At 40.4% G+C, this 16,408-nt stretch overlaps 1 protein-coding gene across 1 annotated transcript; it reads left to right on the top strand.

The window, feature by feature from the left end:
- The first annotated feature begins 1,535 nt into the window (after nt 1–1,535).
- On the top strand, nt 1,536–14,510 carry LOC134674826 (uncharacterized). The gene is made up of 3 exons (XM_063532977.1): nt 1,536–2,585; nt 3,044–6,749; nt 14,115–14,510. Exons 2-3 carry the CDS (start codon nt 3,051–3,053, stop codon nt 14,508–14,510), a joined length of 4,095 nt encoding a protein of 1,364 aa, XP_063389047.1. The 5' UTR covers nt 1,536–2,585; nt 3,044–3,050.
- The last annotated feature ends 1,898 nt before the right edge of the window (nt 14,511–16,408 follow it).

The raw sequence follows: 16,408 nt of genomic DNA, 5'->3' as shown, positions 1-16,408 counted from the left end.
AAATTTTTGTGGTCAACTTGTTCCACTTGTCTCGCATCGATGTATTATGCATTTATATAAATATTAATACGGCAAAATAAACGAAAAAAAAGTCTTTTATATTGTCAGTTGCAAACAAGTACATAGTAGTGTCTAGACACTGAAATGTAAAAATGCGAACGATGTTGTAGATGCTTAGCAATGGCGAAAAAACTCGCAAACATGTAGGTACTCGTACCTAGTGCCTCTTTTCAACATTACAGCATTGTAAACATAATACCATAATTTAATTTCTCAAGCTGAAGAAGACTCAACTTTTAATGTACAAAAAAACAAAAGGTGATTCTAATTATTCTTAATCACTGTAAATTAGAAAAATGTTAACGACGTAAAAACACGAAGTCATGGCGAAGCAGCGAATTACCTAATTGATAGAATTTACTTTGGCGTTATTTAAAGCACATATTTGACCCACCTCGGACCACATTCTACTACATAAAGGTGGATTTAGACTGATCCAGTTGCTGACGTTGGCAATGCTATTGCTATTTCTGGGCTTTCTGATACATAGGTACAGGGTGCTCTGTGGCAGATTTCCGAAATGATTTCAACAAAATTAAATCCGCATTCATATCTCATCTGTTCATGATAAAATATAGTTTTGGTTTATACCTTATACTTACGTAGTTTTTAGTTTTATTTCAAGTAGGTATACAGGGTCTGATTCAGTACTGATCAAACTCAATTCGGATCGGTTTCAAAAAATACAAGGACCTAAACCGAAAATGGTTATAGCAGTTCTTCAAATATGATCCCACGTTACACGCAACTTCACACTTTTCCATTTAATAATACTATAATAATGTTAAATGTACCTAACAAAACTTCATAATCTAAAGTATACTGTACGGATATGATGGTCGTTCTTGTCTACGTGACAGCGTGATAAAACGGTATCGGTCACTTTCTATCCCATGGTGTTAAAAAGTGACAGTTATTTAATCCCGTGGATAAAGATGGATAAAGCCATCCATAATACACCAGCTAGAATGCATACATCATGAAGTTGTATACAATGTACCTATACTATTGGTAGAAGAGCCGGCCGCAAATTTTCTAACCGACTTGATACCACGATGAAATGCACAATGGTTTCCCATAAAAGTGATGCTAAGTCCGAATTCGATAGTCTGCCACGGCGGAACTTGCCGAAAGTACGAAAAAGAAGGCCACTTCCGGTGCGAAAAAAGGGGGCTGATTTAACCCATCTGATACCGAAATAATAGTTATGGCAGCAGTTAGAAATTTACATGTAGACACATAAAAGCGAAGTCTGCCAGTATTTTTTTTGCCGGAAGTGCTTGGCAGACGCTCTCAAAGGTGGCCAGCGGGACCCCTAATTTAACCCATCTGATACCACCATGAAACCAATTCCAGTCGGTAGGTATGAACCCTCATGTCAGGAATATATAAGTCTGCCAAGGCTTTTCCTGCCGAAACACCTTGGCAGACGAGATTATGTAAGCAAGGTCGGTGTTAAGGATTGTAGTCTTAAAATAATTTCGCCTGGCAACATTATCGTTCAAACTTTAAAAAAAAAATATATTCCCTTCCCTTCTCGTATCGCAAATGTAACATGTCGGGCGCATCTCGCTGCGCTAGTTATTATTTTCGAATATTATCGTCTCGGTTCATCTAAAAGATTCAATTTCGTCTGTAAACTGTGTGTACTCATTGTGGAAGGCTAATCAGTTGAAGAAGCACTGCTCCTGCTCCGTTTCGGTGTCCACGCTGGTCCAGGTAACTCGGATTCGAGGTAAGTCTAGACGAGCCGAAGGTCTGAGAAGCCTGCGCCAGCCTCCACCGAGAGCTGCACCGTCATCTACAGCTCAGCAAGGTGAGTGCTTTTACCAATTGACCTAGCCTGTCCTAAGTTCCACGGTATATCGTTTCGTATCTCGTCTCGTATTTCGTTTGAATACAGTCCACATAATTTTTAAATATCGAAGTAAAATAATCCCCTTAACATTTTTTGGTCCCACGATCCGGATAACTTGTAAGGTGACCGTGGTTATTTTCGCTTTAAATATCAATTTTCGTCAATAAATTGTTCATTGTAAAATCATAAAAACATTGGAGGGTAAGATTGAAACACTTGGCTTGGGCGTTTTTCCGTTAGTTAAACTATCGAGCGTTTAGTTCATAGACTAAAATTGTGTGTCGAATTTATTACGTTTCTGAACGCAACTTTTAGCTGTCATTTTTGACAAGTGTCAATTGAAAATCATAACATAACCTATCATATCAGTGTTATCGAATCAAATAGTTTTGTTGTTGTTTTAGTGATTCAATATACATATTTTTACAAAATAAACATGACACTTGGTGGGGATTTGTCCGAAAGTTTCGACAAGAGCCGTGTAGGTCGGGATTATGCGTTCGTGCGGATGGAGTATATAAAGAGTTCCGATCTGCAAGGTTATTGTTCACAAGATGTAATTAAACTTGAAAGTGAATTTCATGCCTTTCAAATTGAATTGCTTTCGGCGATTCCAGCTGGTGATAGGTCAAGTGAATTAGAAATATCATCACAGTTCGAACAAATGGTAAAATCCATAAAAATACGTTTAGCAGAAATAAAACCTGAAGTGTTAAATAAAAGTGACAGTTGCGGTTCAAGTTCGAGTGTTAAATTACCTAAAATTAATATAGTTCCTTTCGATTCGAAAATTGAGAATTGGGTGTCGTTCATCCAGATCTTTGACTCGCTGATTCACAGTAAAAATATCCCGGCAGTAGAAAAACTGCACTATTTGTTGTCGAGTGTTACCGGCCATGCTTTCGACTTAATTAAAAATTACCCATTATGTGATGAAAATTATTTAATGGCCTATAACACACTAAAATTACATTTTGAGAAAAAAAGGGTGATTGCCAGTATATTTTATGAAAAAATATTAAATTGTGAGGCGGCGAAGTCCAAGACTGCATCGGAATTAGTTAGAGTTTGTCGAACCTTTAAGGAAAACTTAGAAATTTTATCAAAGTATCAATTGCCTGACAGGAACTTTATGTTATTCCATGCACTTTGGTCAAAATTAGATGTTAGTAGTAAGGAAGCTTTTGAGTTGCAACTTGAATCAAACACAGAAATTCCCAGTTATGAGGAATTAATTTCGTTTATTGAAAAGCGGAGCCAGGCATTAGAGAACAGCGTTGGTAAGTCGTTAACATTATCTAGTAAACCAGTGTATAGTAAGCCAGTGTCGAATAAGGCTAAGCCTGCTCTCCTTGTGCCGCCAGTGAGCAACTGTGCTATGTGTTCCGCACCGGGACACAAATTGGATAACTGTACTAAATTTTTGGAACTGCAGCCATTGGAAAGGTTTGCTCAGGTTAAGGAGAGGAGACTTTGCATACTTTGTTGTAGGCCATCACACTCGGTTAAAAATTGTAAATCATCGGTGACTTGTGGCATCTGCAAGCGCAGACACCACACATTATTGCATTTCGAAAAGGATAAGGAGTTGGAACCAACAGCTCCGCCGACCCAAGTGGCATTGGCTGTGCATAATGCAAATGCACCAAGTTTGTTCTCGACAGCTATTGTGATGATAAAAAATAAATTTAATAATTTTGTACCAATTCGAATGCTGATGGACAATGCCTCGGCTTGTAACTTTGTAACATTGAAGTGCGCTCAAAAACTTGGAATACCAATTAGAAATAATTCACCAACGGTGAACGGTGTTGGTCTGTCGTCGACTGACACTTTTGGAATTGTCGATTGTGAGATAGTTCCTTCGAATGGGGACTCCTCATGCAAATTTTCGTTTGAAGCGTTCGTGCTTCCCAAGATCTGCCATGATATGCCACCAGAACCACTGAATGTGTCTTCTTGGAGGCATCTGAAGGATTTAGATCTTGCTGATCCGTCTTTCCACAAATCTGGGCCAATAGACATGTTGGTTAACGTCAACCTTTTCGCTGCTGCACTACAATCTGGCGTTGTCAAGGGCAACGCAGATGAGCCCATAGCTGTCCGCACTGTTTTCGGCTGGTTGGTGATGGGTGAGTGCCCTATAAACGTTAACACTTCTCGTTCTCGTTGTCATAAAGGTTCAGAAGGTGATACTCAGAGGTGCTATCTCGTGTCGAGTCTATCATTAGACAATAATATCAAGCGCTTCTGGGAACTGGAAAGTGTAGATCCTCCCAAAAATATCGTTTTGTCGAAATCAGAAATGTCGTGTGAAAACCAAATGGAAACTTCATATTGTCGCACTCCCGAGGGTAGGATGGTAGTACCATTAACTTATGTCGACCCTCAGGATAAACCCAGGTTTTCAAATTCTCGTGAGATAGCTCTCAAGCGTCTCTTAAATTTAGAGAGGAAATTCAAATTGAATCCTCAGTTTCGGACAGATTATGTCAATTTCATGGATGACTACCTTAGTTGTGGTCACATGGTGGAAGTTGATCCTCCCTTGTCGTTTAAAGATCAACTTCACAATGTCGAAAACGTCCATGATTTATCGTTATCGTTAAAAATTCTCGGTTTGTCGTGGCTTCCCAAGGAAGATACTTTCACATTCAAGACCTCCTTGAATGATTGTCGTTGTACGAAGCGATCGATCCTCTCGGACATCGCTCGTATTTTTGATCCTCTGGGTCTATTATCGCCTGTCGTGTTTTTCGCAAAATATTTAATTCAACTTCTATGGGTTTCTGGTGTCGATTGGGACAGCGAGGTTCCTATCGCTATCGCTCAAGAATGGCGTAAATTCAAATCGCAATTGGCGGAAATGAGCTCGTTGTCCATTCCCCGTAGAATGGTTGTATCTTTCGTATCGTTACAGCTTCACGGGTACTGTGACGCCTCGGAGAAGGGTTACTGTGCTGTCATTTATTGTCGTGTCGTTCAAAATGACGGATCCGTTGTCGTGCGTCTTTGTTGCGCTAAAACGAAGGTGGCCCCACTTCGTAAATGTTCTATCCCGAGATGTGACCTGTTAACTGCTGTCTTGTTGTCGGATTTGATTGTCTCGTTTACAGAAGCTCTAAAAGATTTTCACACTTTTGATGATATCCACGCTTGGTCAGATTCTACTGTCGCGCTGACTTGGATTCGTTCGTGTCCATCAAAGTGGAAAACTTTTGTGGCTAATAGGGTTGCGCACATACAAGAAAACGTCCCCCCTGAAAATTGGCACCACGTGTCTGGTTCGGATAATCCAGCGGATTGCGGCTCCCGCGGTTTGTTACCTGCTGATTTAATCCAGAATACGCTATGGTGGGCGGGGCCTACTTGGCTGTCTAATCCTCAAGAATCTTGGCCGCAATCTGAGATCCTTTCAGATCAAGCTGCTTCGAACGAGCAAAAAATCTACAGTTTGGTCACAGACTCTAATATATCGTTGATTGACAACATTATGAGCAGATCCTCGTCTTTACAACGCATATTGCGTATTTTCGCTTATTGTTTTCGGTTCATGCATAACTTGCAAAAATCATTGTCGAAAATCACAGATCCGAACTTGTCGTCTGAAGAAATTACGAAAGTTCTTCACTTTCTCGTGAAACATGTCCAGGAGCGAGCTTTCGCTTCAGAATTGCGGTGCTTGTTGACAGATAAGTCACCCCACTCTCTATCGAAGCCCATGCGGAAACTGGCGCCGTTTGTGGATGAGCGTGGAATGCTAAGGGTGGGCGGTCGCCTTTCTAAAGGAGACTTGTCGTTCGATGTGAAACATCCACTATTATTGCCTCGTGATCATAGGTTGACTACGCTGATCATTGAGGACTACCATCACCGGTTTATGCACCCTGGATTGCAAACATTGCAAAATTTAGTAGCCCAAGAATTTTGGGTTCTATCGGCAAGAAGGGCTATAAATTCGGTTATTTCATCTTGTATGAAATGTTTTCGCGCTCGGCCTAAAGTGGCATCTCCTCCAATAATGGGCAACTTACCATCGTTTCGAATTAATCAAATTAAACCATTTTCGTCAGCGGCAGTAGATTACGCTGGTCCCTTTGATACTTGTTTGGGCCGGGGCCGTGGTCTACGCACATTTAAATCGTATATTTGCGTTTTCGTATGCACTGTCACCAAAGCAGTACATCTTGAGCTGGCCTCAGAGCTCACCACCGAGGCATATCTCGCAGCTCTGCGCCGTTTCATTTCGCGCCGCGGCCGGTGCTCTAGGCTGATCTCGGATCAGGGTAGAAACTTTATTGGCGCATCCAATATGCTCCAAGAAGTCATGGCCAAGGCTTCACGTGCAGAACAAATAAATTTCGTTTTTAACCCGCCCGGCAGCCCACATTTTTCGGGGTTAGCCGAGGCTGGTGTAAAGTCAGTAAAGACACATCTCGCTCGCGTCGTGAGCTCTCAGCGCCTTACATTTGAGGAATTCTATACCATTTTGACCCAAATTGAGGCGATGCTGAACTCACGGCCTTTGTCCCCTGTCAGCTCGGACCCAAACGACCTGTCAGTTTTGACCCCCGGACATTTCCTTACTTTGGAGCCGCTCACCATATTGCCTGAAAGCAACATGGTAGATGCGAAATTAGGTCCACTTCAGAGATGGAAATTATTACAAAAGATCCATCAAGATTTCTGGCGCAAGTGGCACCTCGAATATTTGCACACATTGCAGCAACGCCACAAATGGTTCGATGGTCAGAAAAACATTGTCGTCGGGACGCTCGTGCTCATTGTCAATGAGCAATGTAGCCCCATGAAGTGGAAAATTGGCCGGGTGGTACAACTCCATCCAGGAAGTGACGGGATTTGTCGAGTTGTCACAGTTCGCACAGAATCGGGCGAACTTAAACGTCCGATAGTTAAACTGTGTCCCTTACCTTTGCAAAACTAGTGTTAATTCACTATCATATAGTCATAAGTATTAATTTTATCGTAGATTTAGATTAAAGTAAAAAATATATAGTAATAGGAAAATAAACCCTGAGCCATATCGATTCTATTTTATCCTCAGTTGACAATAACAGTACAAACTTGTGGAAAATACGTTGTATTTTGGTGGGCGGAAAATGTTAAGGATTGTAGTCTTAAAATAATTTCGCCTGGCAACATTATCGTTCAAACTTTAAAAAAAAAAATATATTCCCTTCCCTTCTCGTATCGCAAATGTAACATGTCGGGCGCATCTCGCTGCGCTAGTTATTATTTTCGAATATTATCGTCTCGGTTCATCTAAAAGATTCAATTTCGTCTGTAAACTGTGTGTACTCATTGTGGAAGGCTAATCAGTTGAAGAAGCACTGCTCCTGCTCCGTTTCGGTGTCCACGCTGGTCCAGGTAACTCGGATTCGAGGTAAGTCTAGACGAGCCGAAGGTCTGAGAAGCCTGCGCCAGCCTCCACCGAGAGCTGCACCGTCATCTACAGCTCAGCAAGGTGAGTGCTTTTACCAATTGACCTAGCCTGTCCTAAGTTCCACGGTATATCGTTTCGTATCTCGTCTCGTATTTCGTTTGAATACAGTCCACATAATTTTTAAATATCGAAGTAAAATAATCCCCTTAACAGTCGGCATCGGTTACCCTACACTAACCCATCTGATACCACCATGAAACCAATTCCAGTCGGTAGGTACGAACCCCCATTTTAGGAATATATAAGTCTGCCAAGGTTTTTCCTGCCGAAACACGTTGGCAGACGAGATTATAAACAAGATGACCATCGGTTACCGTACACTAACCCATCTGATACCGCCATGAAACCAATTCCAGTCGGTAGGTATGAACCCTCATTTCAGGAATATATAAGTCTGCCAAGGCTTTTCCTGCCGTAACACCATGGCAGACGAGATTATGTAAGCAAGGTCGGCATCGGTTACCCTACACTAACCCATCTGATACCACCATGAAACCAATTCCAGTTGGTAGGTATGAACCCCCATTTTAGAAATATATAAGTCTGCCAAGGTTTTTCCTGCCGAAACACCTTGGCAGACGAGATTATAAGCAAGATGACCATCGGTTACCGTACAGTAACCCATCTGATACCACCATGAAACCAATTCTAGTCGGTAGGTATGAACCCTCATTTCAGGAATTTATAAGTCTGCCAAGGCCTTTCCTGCCGAAACACCTTGACAGACGAGATTATGTAAGCAGCATCCACATACGAGGGATCCGTATTTTGGGATTATACAGATTACGGACATTATTAATAGCTGTAGGCTTATTTATTACTTTATGCTTATACATATTTGTATATTATTATGTTATTAATAAAATATATTTATAATTTATTAAACCTAAACTTAATACATTGGGAATTCATTACCTGCTTACGGCAGTAGTAGGGATAAGTGGGTCAGTTCTGGCTCACTGAGCCAGGCCAACAGTCCCTCCCCCTTTTTTCCCTTGTTGAGGCCCTGCAACCTTGCCTTGAACCCAAACTAATGTCATTGTAGCTCGAATCTAACCTATTTTATTTTTATTGCTTTTAGAATATTTCAATTATCTACTTTTGCAAAGTTAAATGTTGAAATCTCTATTTCGAAAAATGGAATTTTAATGTGACTTTAACACGTTCACTGCGTTACGGGGGCTTTAAGCCCCGTACGATGTCATCATTCAGTGCGAAGTTAAATTTATTTTAGAAGTTAAAGGGGGAGGGGAGGGTGCACACATTTTACCACTTTGGAAGTGTCTCTCGCGCAAACTATTCAGTTTAGAAATAAATGATATTAGAAACCTCAATATCATAAGCGATAAGACCGCCTGTTGTTACCTTTATTGTCTTTTTAGGGTTCCGTACCCAAAGGGTAAAACGGGACCCTATTACTAAGACTTCGCTGTCCGTCCGTCCGTCCGTCCGTCTGTCACCAGGCTGTATCTCACGAACCGAGATAGCTAGAGAGTTGAAATTTTCACAGATGATGTATTTCTGTTGCCGCTATAACAACAAATAGTAAATACAGAATAAAATAAAGATTTAAATGGGGCTCCCATACAACAAACGTGATTTTTGACCAAAGTTAAGCAACGTCGGGAGGGGTCAGTACTTGGATGGGTGACCGTTTTTTTTTTGCTTTTTTTTTTGTTTTTTTTTTGCATTATGGTACGGAATCCTTCGTGCGCAAGTCCGACTCGCACTTGCCCGGTTTTTTTATGTTATTGTCCATTTATTGTAAACTAAGTGTATGTGAGGCGTGCAATAAAAAGTATTGTATTGTATTGTATCATTTTTGAAGACCTATCCATAGATACCCCACACGTATGGGTTTAATGAAAAAGACATTTTAAGTTTCAGTTCTAAGTATGGGGGACCCCCAAAATTTATTGTTTTTTTTTCTATTTTTGTGTTGAAATCTTAATGCGGTTCACAGAATACATCTACTTACCAAGTTTCAACAGTTCTTATAGTTTCGGAAAAAAGTGGCTGTGACATACGGACGGACAGACAGACAGACATGACAAATCTATAAGGGTTCCGTTTTTTGCCATTTGGCTACGGAACCCTAAAAAGGAGGTATTAATTCGGTTTTTTAATGTTTGATATCTCCGTCATTTTGGGATCGATTTTGAAAATTATTTTTTTAGTTGAGTTGTAACTTGTAAGTATATACATACAGATTGGTTCCGTCTTTGTCAAAACCCAGTTCTGATGGTGAGATTTATGAGGAATCGAGGGCACTCTTCAAATCTTGTAAGGGTGGTTCACGTTTGTATGGGAAAAATTCAAACTCTAGCTAGAAGAAGCGGCACCCCCTCATTTTGTTACACTTATTATGTTGACAAAATACGCCAAGCATCTTGCAATCTTAACTACAAGGGGGTGCTCAAACACATTGAAATTTTTCAAATTGTATGAAATCAAAAAAATAAATAAGTTACTATTTTTTTCTCTTTATTTATTTATCGTCTTAGGTTAGGTATTTTTATAATATGAATATAAAAGTAAAATATAAAAACACTTACAAAACAATAAAAATACATATAAACACATTATAAAAAACCTAACCTAGGGTGCCGCCAGCAGCGGGGCAAGGCCCAAGCTACCGGTGGTCAGGGCTGCAGAGAGAGGAACCGACGTACTATCCGCGCCGTGTCCAAGATCACCGCCTTCTGCATCTGTCCCTTGATCCAACCACCTAGCGAGAGTCTCTCGAGATGTTGGTCGAGACTCTTCGCTATTAAACCGTTCACTGAAACGACTATCGGGACAATGATCGTCGAATCAACATCCCACATGGCGGTTATCTCGTGAGCCAAGTCTAGGTACTTACTGGACTTGTCCTTCTCGGCCTTCACGAGATTCTCATCATGGGGGATGGTGATGTCAACGAGCATGGCCCGACGTTGCGATCGATCTATTATCACAATATCAGGCTTATTGGCTACAATAGTCCTGTCAGTGATGATAGATCGATCCCAATAGAGCGTGGCACGACCATTCTCGAGAACAGGCGCAGGTGAGTACTTGTAGTACGGTACTTTTTGTTGGGTTTCAAACAACATACAAAATTTCAACGTGGTTAAGCACCACCTCGTATAGTAGTGTTGAGTCGCTCACTCGCGAGGCACCTCATTTGTACCACTCAACTCAAAAATGTCTTACTTCACTCCTCTATTCATTTTACTCATTTACTCGCGCGCATCACAAACACCTCTTGCCACACAAATCATTCACACACTTCAAATTTCAAAAAAAACTCTTATTCTTTCAAATTCACTCGCGAACCTCAAAAACTCAACGCTCCTCACAACTTGCAAAAGAGTCCCTGGATGGCACGAGGCGCTAGGTGCTCGCCTGCTCGCCGACATACAAAACTCAAAATGTCTCAAATGAAGAAAAGTTGCTTCTCTGTTGCACTTGTAAATTCCTACGTAAGTGTGACAGGGAGGCAACATGACGAACATGGATCGCGGTACGCACTCTGTATACCAGACAGGCATTTACGAAGCTTGCTTATAAACAGTAATCCTTTAGTGACTAAAATATTATTGAAATATAATACTGTAGCGTACACAATATATGATCATTTCAATAAGTTTCAAGTTTATTAAATAAAAAGTAAGTATAATTGGCATAGGTAAAATAAACATGTAGATGTAAATTATAACGATTTGAATTTGCAATACTTTTTATTAACATTATTTGTAAACGACTTCGGACTGACAAATTATGATTGTGACATATTTTTATTTATTTTGTTCGTTCGTACGTCGTTGTAGCTAATTTTAGTTCTCTAATACCTAATACCTAGTGATAATTCTTATAATTATACCAAAATAACAAAATATGGACATCGTTTTCGCCATTAAATTTACCCGCGGATCTTCCTTGGTGCCTTTTGCATGAAAAAATGAAATGTAAATGTAGCCGGCGGCGTCCGGAGCGAATGGTGCTTTGTTTAATATCATATTGATGATATTACTGTTAAATTATCTGAAGTGGTAAGTTAGTCATTTCTATATAATAATTACTTGTGAAAATATTGAATTTGTTCTCCTTAGTTTGTTAAAAATGTGGTAGTTTTATGGTTATGAAATATATCACTACATATTATGAAACAAAGTCCCCCGCCGCGTCTGTCCGTATGTGTGTTTGTTTGTATGTTCGCGATAAACTCAAAAACTACTGGACGGATTTTCATGCGGTTTTCACCTATCAATAGAGTGATTCTTCAGGAAGGTTTAGGTGTATGTATAATTTGTTAACCCGTGCGAAGCCGGAGCGGGTAGCTCTCGCTAGTGATTATTATACTTAAAACTATATCAAGTAGCAAGGAGGAGGACAAAACAATCTAACAATAAATAATAATTTGGCCAAGTCCGAGATAGCTCGAGGCATTTAGTGTTCCGTACGGCTACCATCAGTTTGGTATTGACATAAACGATATCGTGAACGTAATTTACTTCCTATAGGTATATCTCTTTCGCACTAATATATCAGTACGAGCGAGATGCATAGAAAGTAAATTACGTTCACGCCCACGGTAGCGTTTATGTCAATGCCAAACTGATGGTAGCCGTACCGCTCGCATCGTTACATTTTACAGAGGTTGTTTGCCTGTTTGTAGGATACCGTATTCAACTAGGTACACACACAGAACAATAGTACAAAGTGTCTAAGTGCGAAGGCCGAAGGCCAAGCTTTAGCAAAATGTCATCGCTTTAGCACAGAGCAATAGTACAAGTGTCTAAATGTGAAGGCCAAAGGCCGACCTCCGCGTAGCCCGAAGGCCCGAAGCGTCCAGGATGTCAGTGCTTTAACACAGAACAATAGTACAAGTGTCTAAATGCGAAAGCCGAAGGCCGAGCTCCGCGTAGGGCCGAAGGCCCGAAGCGTCCAGGATGTTAGTACTTAAACACAGAACAATAGTATAAGTATCTAAATGCGAAGGCCGAAGGCCCGAAGCGTCCAGGCTGTCAGTTCTGTGTTTAACCACTGACATCTTGCAGGCTTCAGGCCTTCGGCCCTACGCGGAGCTCGGCCTCCAGCCTTCGCATTTAGACACTTGTATTAATTACCTGTGTTTAGAACTGACCTCCTGCGAATGCTTGATGTATTATAATAATTTAGAGTAAGGCCAAGCGCGCACCACGATTTTTTGTCCTGCGATAATTTTGTTGCAGAAATGCAACGTATGTGTTTATATGTTAGTGCGCGCATATGCGACAAAAAAATCGCAGCGATTTTAAAATTGTGATTTGTTACATTTTTCCGCGATTGTTCGCGACGCGATTGTCGCAAAGTGAATTGCAGCACGCGGAGTTGTATGGCCCCGCGCGCACTATGATAATAAAATCGCACCCCGGCCGGACCTCAGTCGGCATTTCGCTCTCCAAACCCCAACATCTCGGCACCTGCATCTCCAATGGAGTCTCAAAATGAGACGCTAGATGTTGACCATTTAATTATGGAAATAGACGGGGATCACCTTTGTGTTATAAATGCTCAAAGTCATACAGCAATCGCATATTAAAGACACGTTTCATGACAAGCGACTGGTACGAAATCCATGTTGAGAATGAACAAATTGTCGACTTTTTCATCGCAGTGCGCGCAGTGAATTTTCTGCGATATATTACAGCGCGATTCTAAAATCGTGTTGCAAAAATTAATATCGTGGCGCGCGCTTGGCCTATAATACCTTAAATGTATACTCCTTCAATTTGAATTTAGAACTCATTATTATTTTTTATTTGATTTTGTTTCTAGTTCTATGCCATATATATAGACTTTAATATTATTTAGAACTGCTAAAAAACAAGATCGGCTTAATTTAAATATTCCGTCAATTTTACCTTTGTTTCTAAAAACTGTGATATTTAACTGTCATATACTATTAATGTCTTCCAAAATTATTTTCTCGTCACAGTACTGAAGGGCTACCGCGAAAACCGAAATTCGCAATTTGCGGGGATCTTTCTCTTTTACTCCAATGAAGGCGTAATTAGAGTGACAGAGAAAAATGCTCGCAATTTGCGAACTTCTATTTTCGCGGTTATAGCCCTGAATCTTGTTGCTCACCGATCCGTTCAAAAATATACATAAGTACTGAATATAATTAATAGATATTATAATTATACAATTAATACAGAAATGTAATGGTACTTAATGAAAAGGAATATTGTGTATATTGTTTCGACGAATCAGATACTCTCAATAAAATCTGGGTGTGTAATGATCGATATAAAAATAATTAATATATTTTCTGTAGATATAACAACATTTAATATAATTCCAGAAAATATAATAACTCATTTTGTATAATATATCTTTGGTATATTATTAAAATGTTTCATATCATTTCGTATAATTGTCTTTTGATATAACACTCATTTATTATAACGATCATGTGATATAATGTTCATTTATTATACAACTATTATTATATAAGCATTATTCGGTATAATATCATAGGTATTTTTATGACGACAGATGTAAATGTTTAACGCAGATTAATGGATGTAATGTCTGTGTCTAACCTAACCTAACCTACTTTTCTGGTAGCGGTTCGTTTAGTGTAGGGGTCGCAGTTCTTAACCTAACCTAACCTAGTATTCTGGTAGCGGTTGGTTTTGTGTAGGGGTCGCAGTTCTTAACCTAATCTAACCTAGTATTCTGGTAGCGGTTGGTTTTGTGTAGGGTGCGGGGGGTGACCCGAGTGGTTATGTGGGACTCCCGTCTAGGCTAATGAGGCCCACGGTATACCCACTAAAAACCCCCCATATACCGCCTGGCCGCCCTATTGGTGGGGTTACGGGGACGCTTGCGTACTCATCCGCGACCCCACCGGCGGCAGCCGCCCACGAGCGGCTCCTTCGCAAATGCCCGAAGGCCCTTCACGCTAGGCGCGCCAGATGGTTCGACGCGCCTTCCTCCTCCGCCTCCGTTCTGCACTGTAGCGGACCCCCCCGAGCCCGCCACAAGGAAGCTACGGGCGCCAGAAAGTTCTCCGGTGCCCGGCGACAGATCAGGTCTATGGGTCTGTCGCAAAACCACAATTCGGCTGCAGAGGACAGGGAGAACGGCACATCGTAACACCGACACTCCTCTTCCTCTGCAGCCCCACCAACGCCGCTACAGCGGAACGGCACCGCCAAGTTCGCAGGGGATAGGGCGAGTGGCGATCGTAATACCATCACGCCTCTTCCCCTGCGATCCCACCTCGGCCGCCGAGGATAGGGAGAACGGCTCACCGCAATACCGACACTCCTCTTCCTCGACGGTCCACCTCCAACGCGTCACAAGCGGGCTTAACAAGCCCACTTGGAGCGTCCTCCTCGGGCCAGCCCGACCGTCAAACAGGCCGGCCCTGGTTGCCGCTTCGCTTCACCGTGGGTGACCAAGCCACGATTACTAAGCCCCTCCACCACGACAAGGTGAGCAACCCGCGGGGGGTCACAGTTCTTAACCTAACCTAACCTAGTATTCTGGTAGCGGTTGGTTTTGTGTAGGGGTCGCAGTTCTTAACCTTACCTACCTAGTTATAAATAGTAGTTCAGTATACGTAGAAATAGTATCGTTTTTTGTAGTGTGTAATAGTAAATGTGGAATTATAAATATCTAATACATTATATCAACAATTCTACTTTAGATGAAATAACTTTATATCATAAATTCAGTATAGGAAATATGCATTATACTTCAAGAATGTTATGCTAAATGTTATTAGATCAATTAATCTTTATATAAAATGATAACTTATATCATATGAAAATATACCCTTCCCTTATAGGGATAAGTTCGCCTTTGTACTTCCATTACTGTAATTTATTTTTGTAAACCTGTGTTGTGTACAATAAAGTGATTACTACTACTACTACTACTAATATACTAAATGTTGTTATATCATTTAATCATTATACTAAATAAGCGTTATTGCAACTGATATTATAATAAAAATGTTTATAGCCATCGATACGCACCCATAAAATCTATACATGAGGCCAAAGCTGTTCATAAATATTAAATGACTTTATTATCTCTATACGCCTTACTAACTCTATGTGTCCTATTGTGGAAAAAAAAACACAACGACAGTCAAGAACGGAATTCTTAATTTGTATTTTTCAGATTTTTGAGATGCCTAGTCCATTGGTTGGAAAGCCCGTTCGAAATTGAAACTTATTTGCAAAATAATAAGGTCGTATTTTGTAGATCTCTCTCATACTTATAGTAGGCTATTGAGATAAAATTAAATATCCCACAAAAATAAGCAAGCAGAATTAAACTTTGTGTCAAAGACATAAGTCATAAATTTCAATGCCAAAGTTTTAACTAAGGATGTTTCTCGCCTAATATGACTTGACCAGTGTAAGCATCAGTTAGCTAGCTCTAAGCAACCAAAGGTCAAGCTGCAGTTGAAAAACTAATAAAGATAAAGTTAAGCTGATAATTTTCCCGCCGTCTCCATGCTTCTTTAAGTTGGGTATTGACTGGTCAGCTGCCTGTTAGCTATAGTTTTCGCGAAAATCGCCAGTACAGAGGTGAAAATTTTTGTATGAAAACTTGCAACTTTAAATGCATTTTTTGACGAAACTATTGCAGTCTAAAATGAAGTCAAAATCAGTCCATCGACTCAATTTTTTGCAAGCTTTCTAATGGTACCCCACACGATTCTTACAAATGAAAAAAGTTTCAGCCTACCCCTCTCAACCCCCTAAATTTCCCCCTTTAATAAGAAATAAGCAGTTTTGACTTATTTACAATATGAGTGGTGGTAATTGCTATAACTGTTCCAAATTTTAGGTATCTATGTCAAACGGTCTCTGAGAAAAACGTATTTAACTGATTTGCAAGACCGAAGTGATCCCATAAGTGTTCCGTAAACAAAGTTTTGTACGGAACACTAAAAAGAGCTAAATTAGAACAAGTTTCATAAAAGCAGCAAATTAAGTTACTATGTGGGATCTTTCTCCTATAAGTTCTATTCTTAC

The sequence above is a fragment of the Cydia fagiglandana genome, chromosome 20, assembly GCF_963556715.1.
Source record: "Cydia fagiglandana chromosome 20, ilCydFagi1.1, whole genome shotgun sequence".
Classification (NCBI taxonomy): Eukaryota; Metazoa; Arthropoda; class Insecta; order Lepidoptera; family Tortricidae; genus Cydia; species Cydia fagiglandana.
This window is presented reverse-complemented; position numbering and strand designations above follow the sequence as displayed.

Coding starts and splice junctions, on each gene's coding strand:
- LOC134674826 (XM_063532977.1), top strand. CDS start 3,051: ATGTTATTCCATGCACTTTGGTCAAAATTAGATGTTAGTAGTAAGGAA. Junction 6,750..14,114: donor AGTGGAAAATTGGCCGGGTG/GTACAACTCCAT, acceptor GGTTTTGTGTAG/GGTGCGGGGGGTGACCCGAG.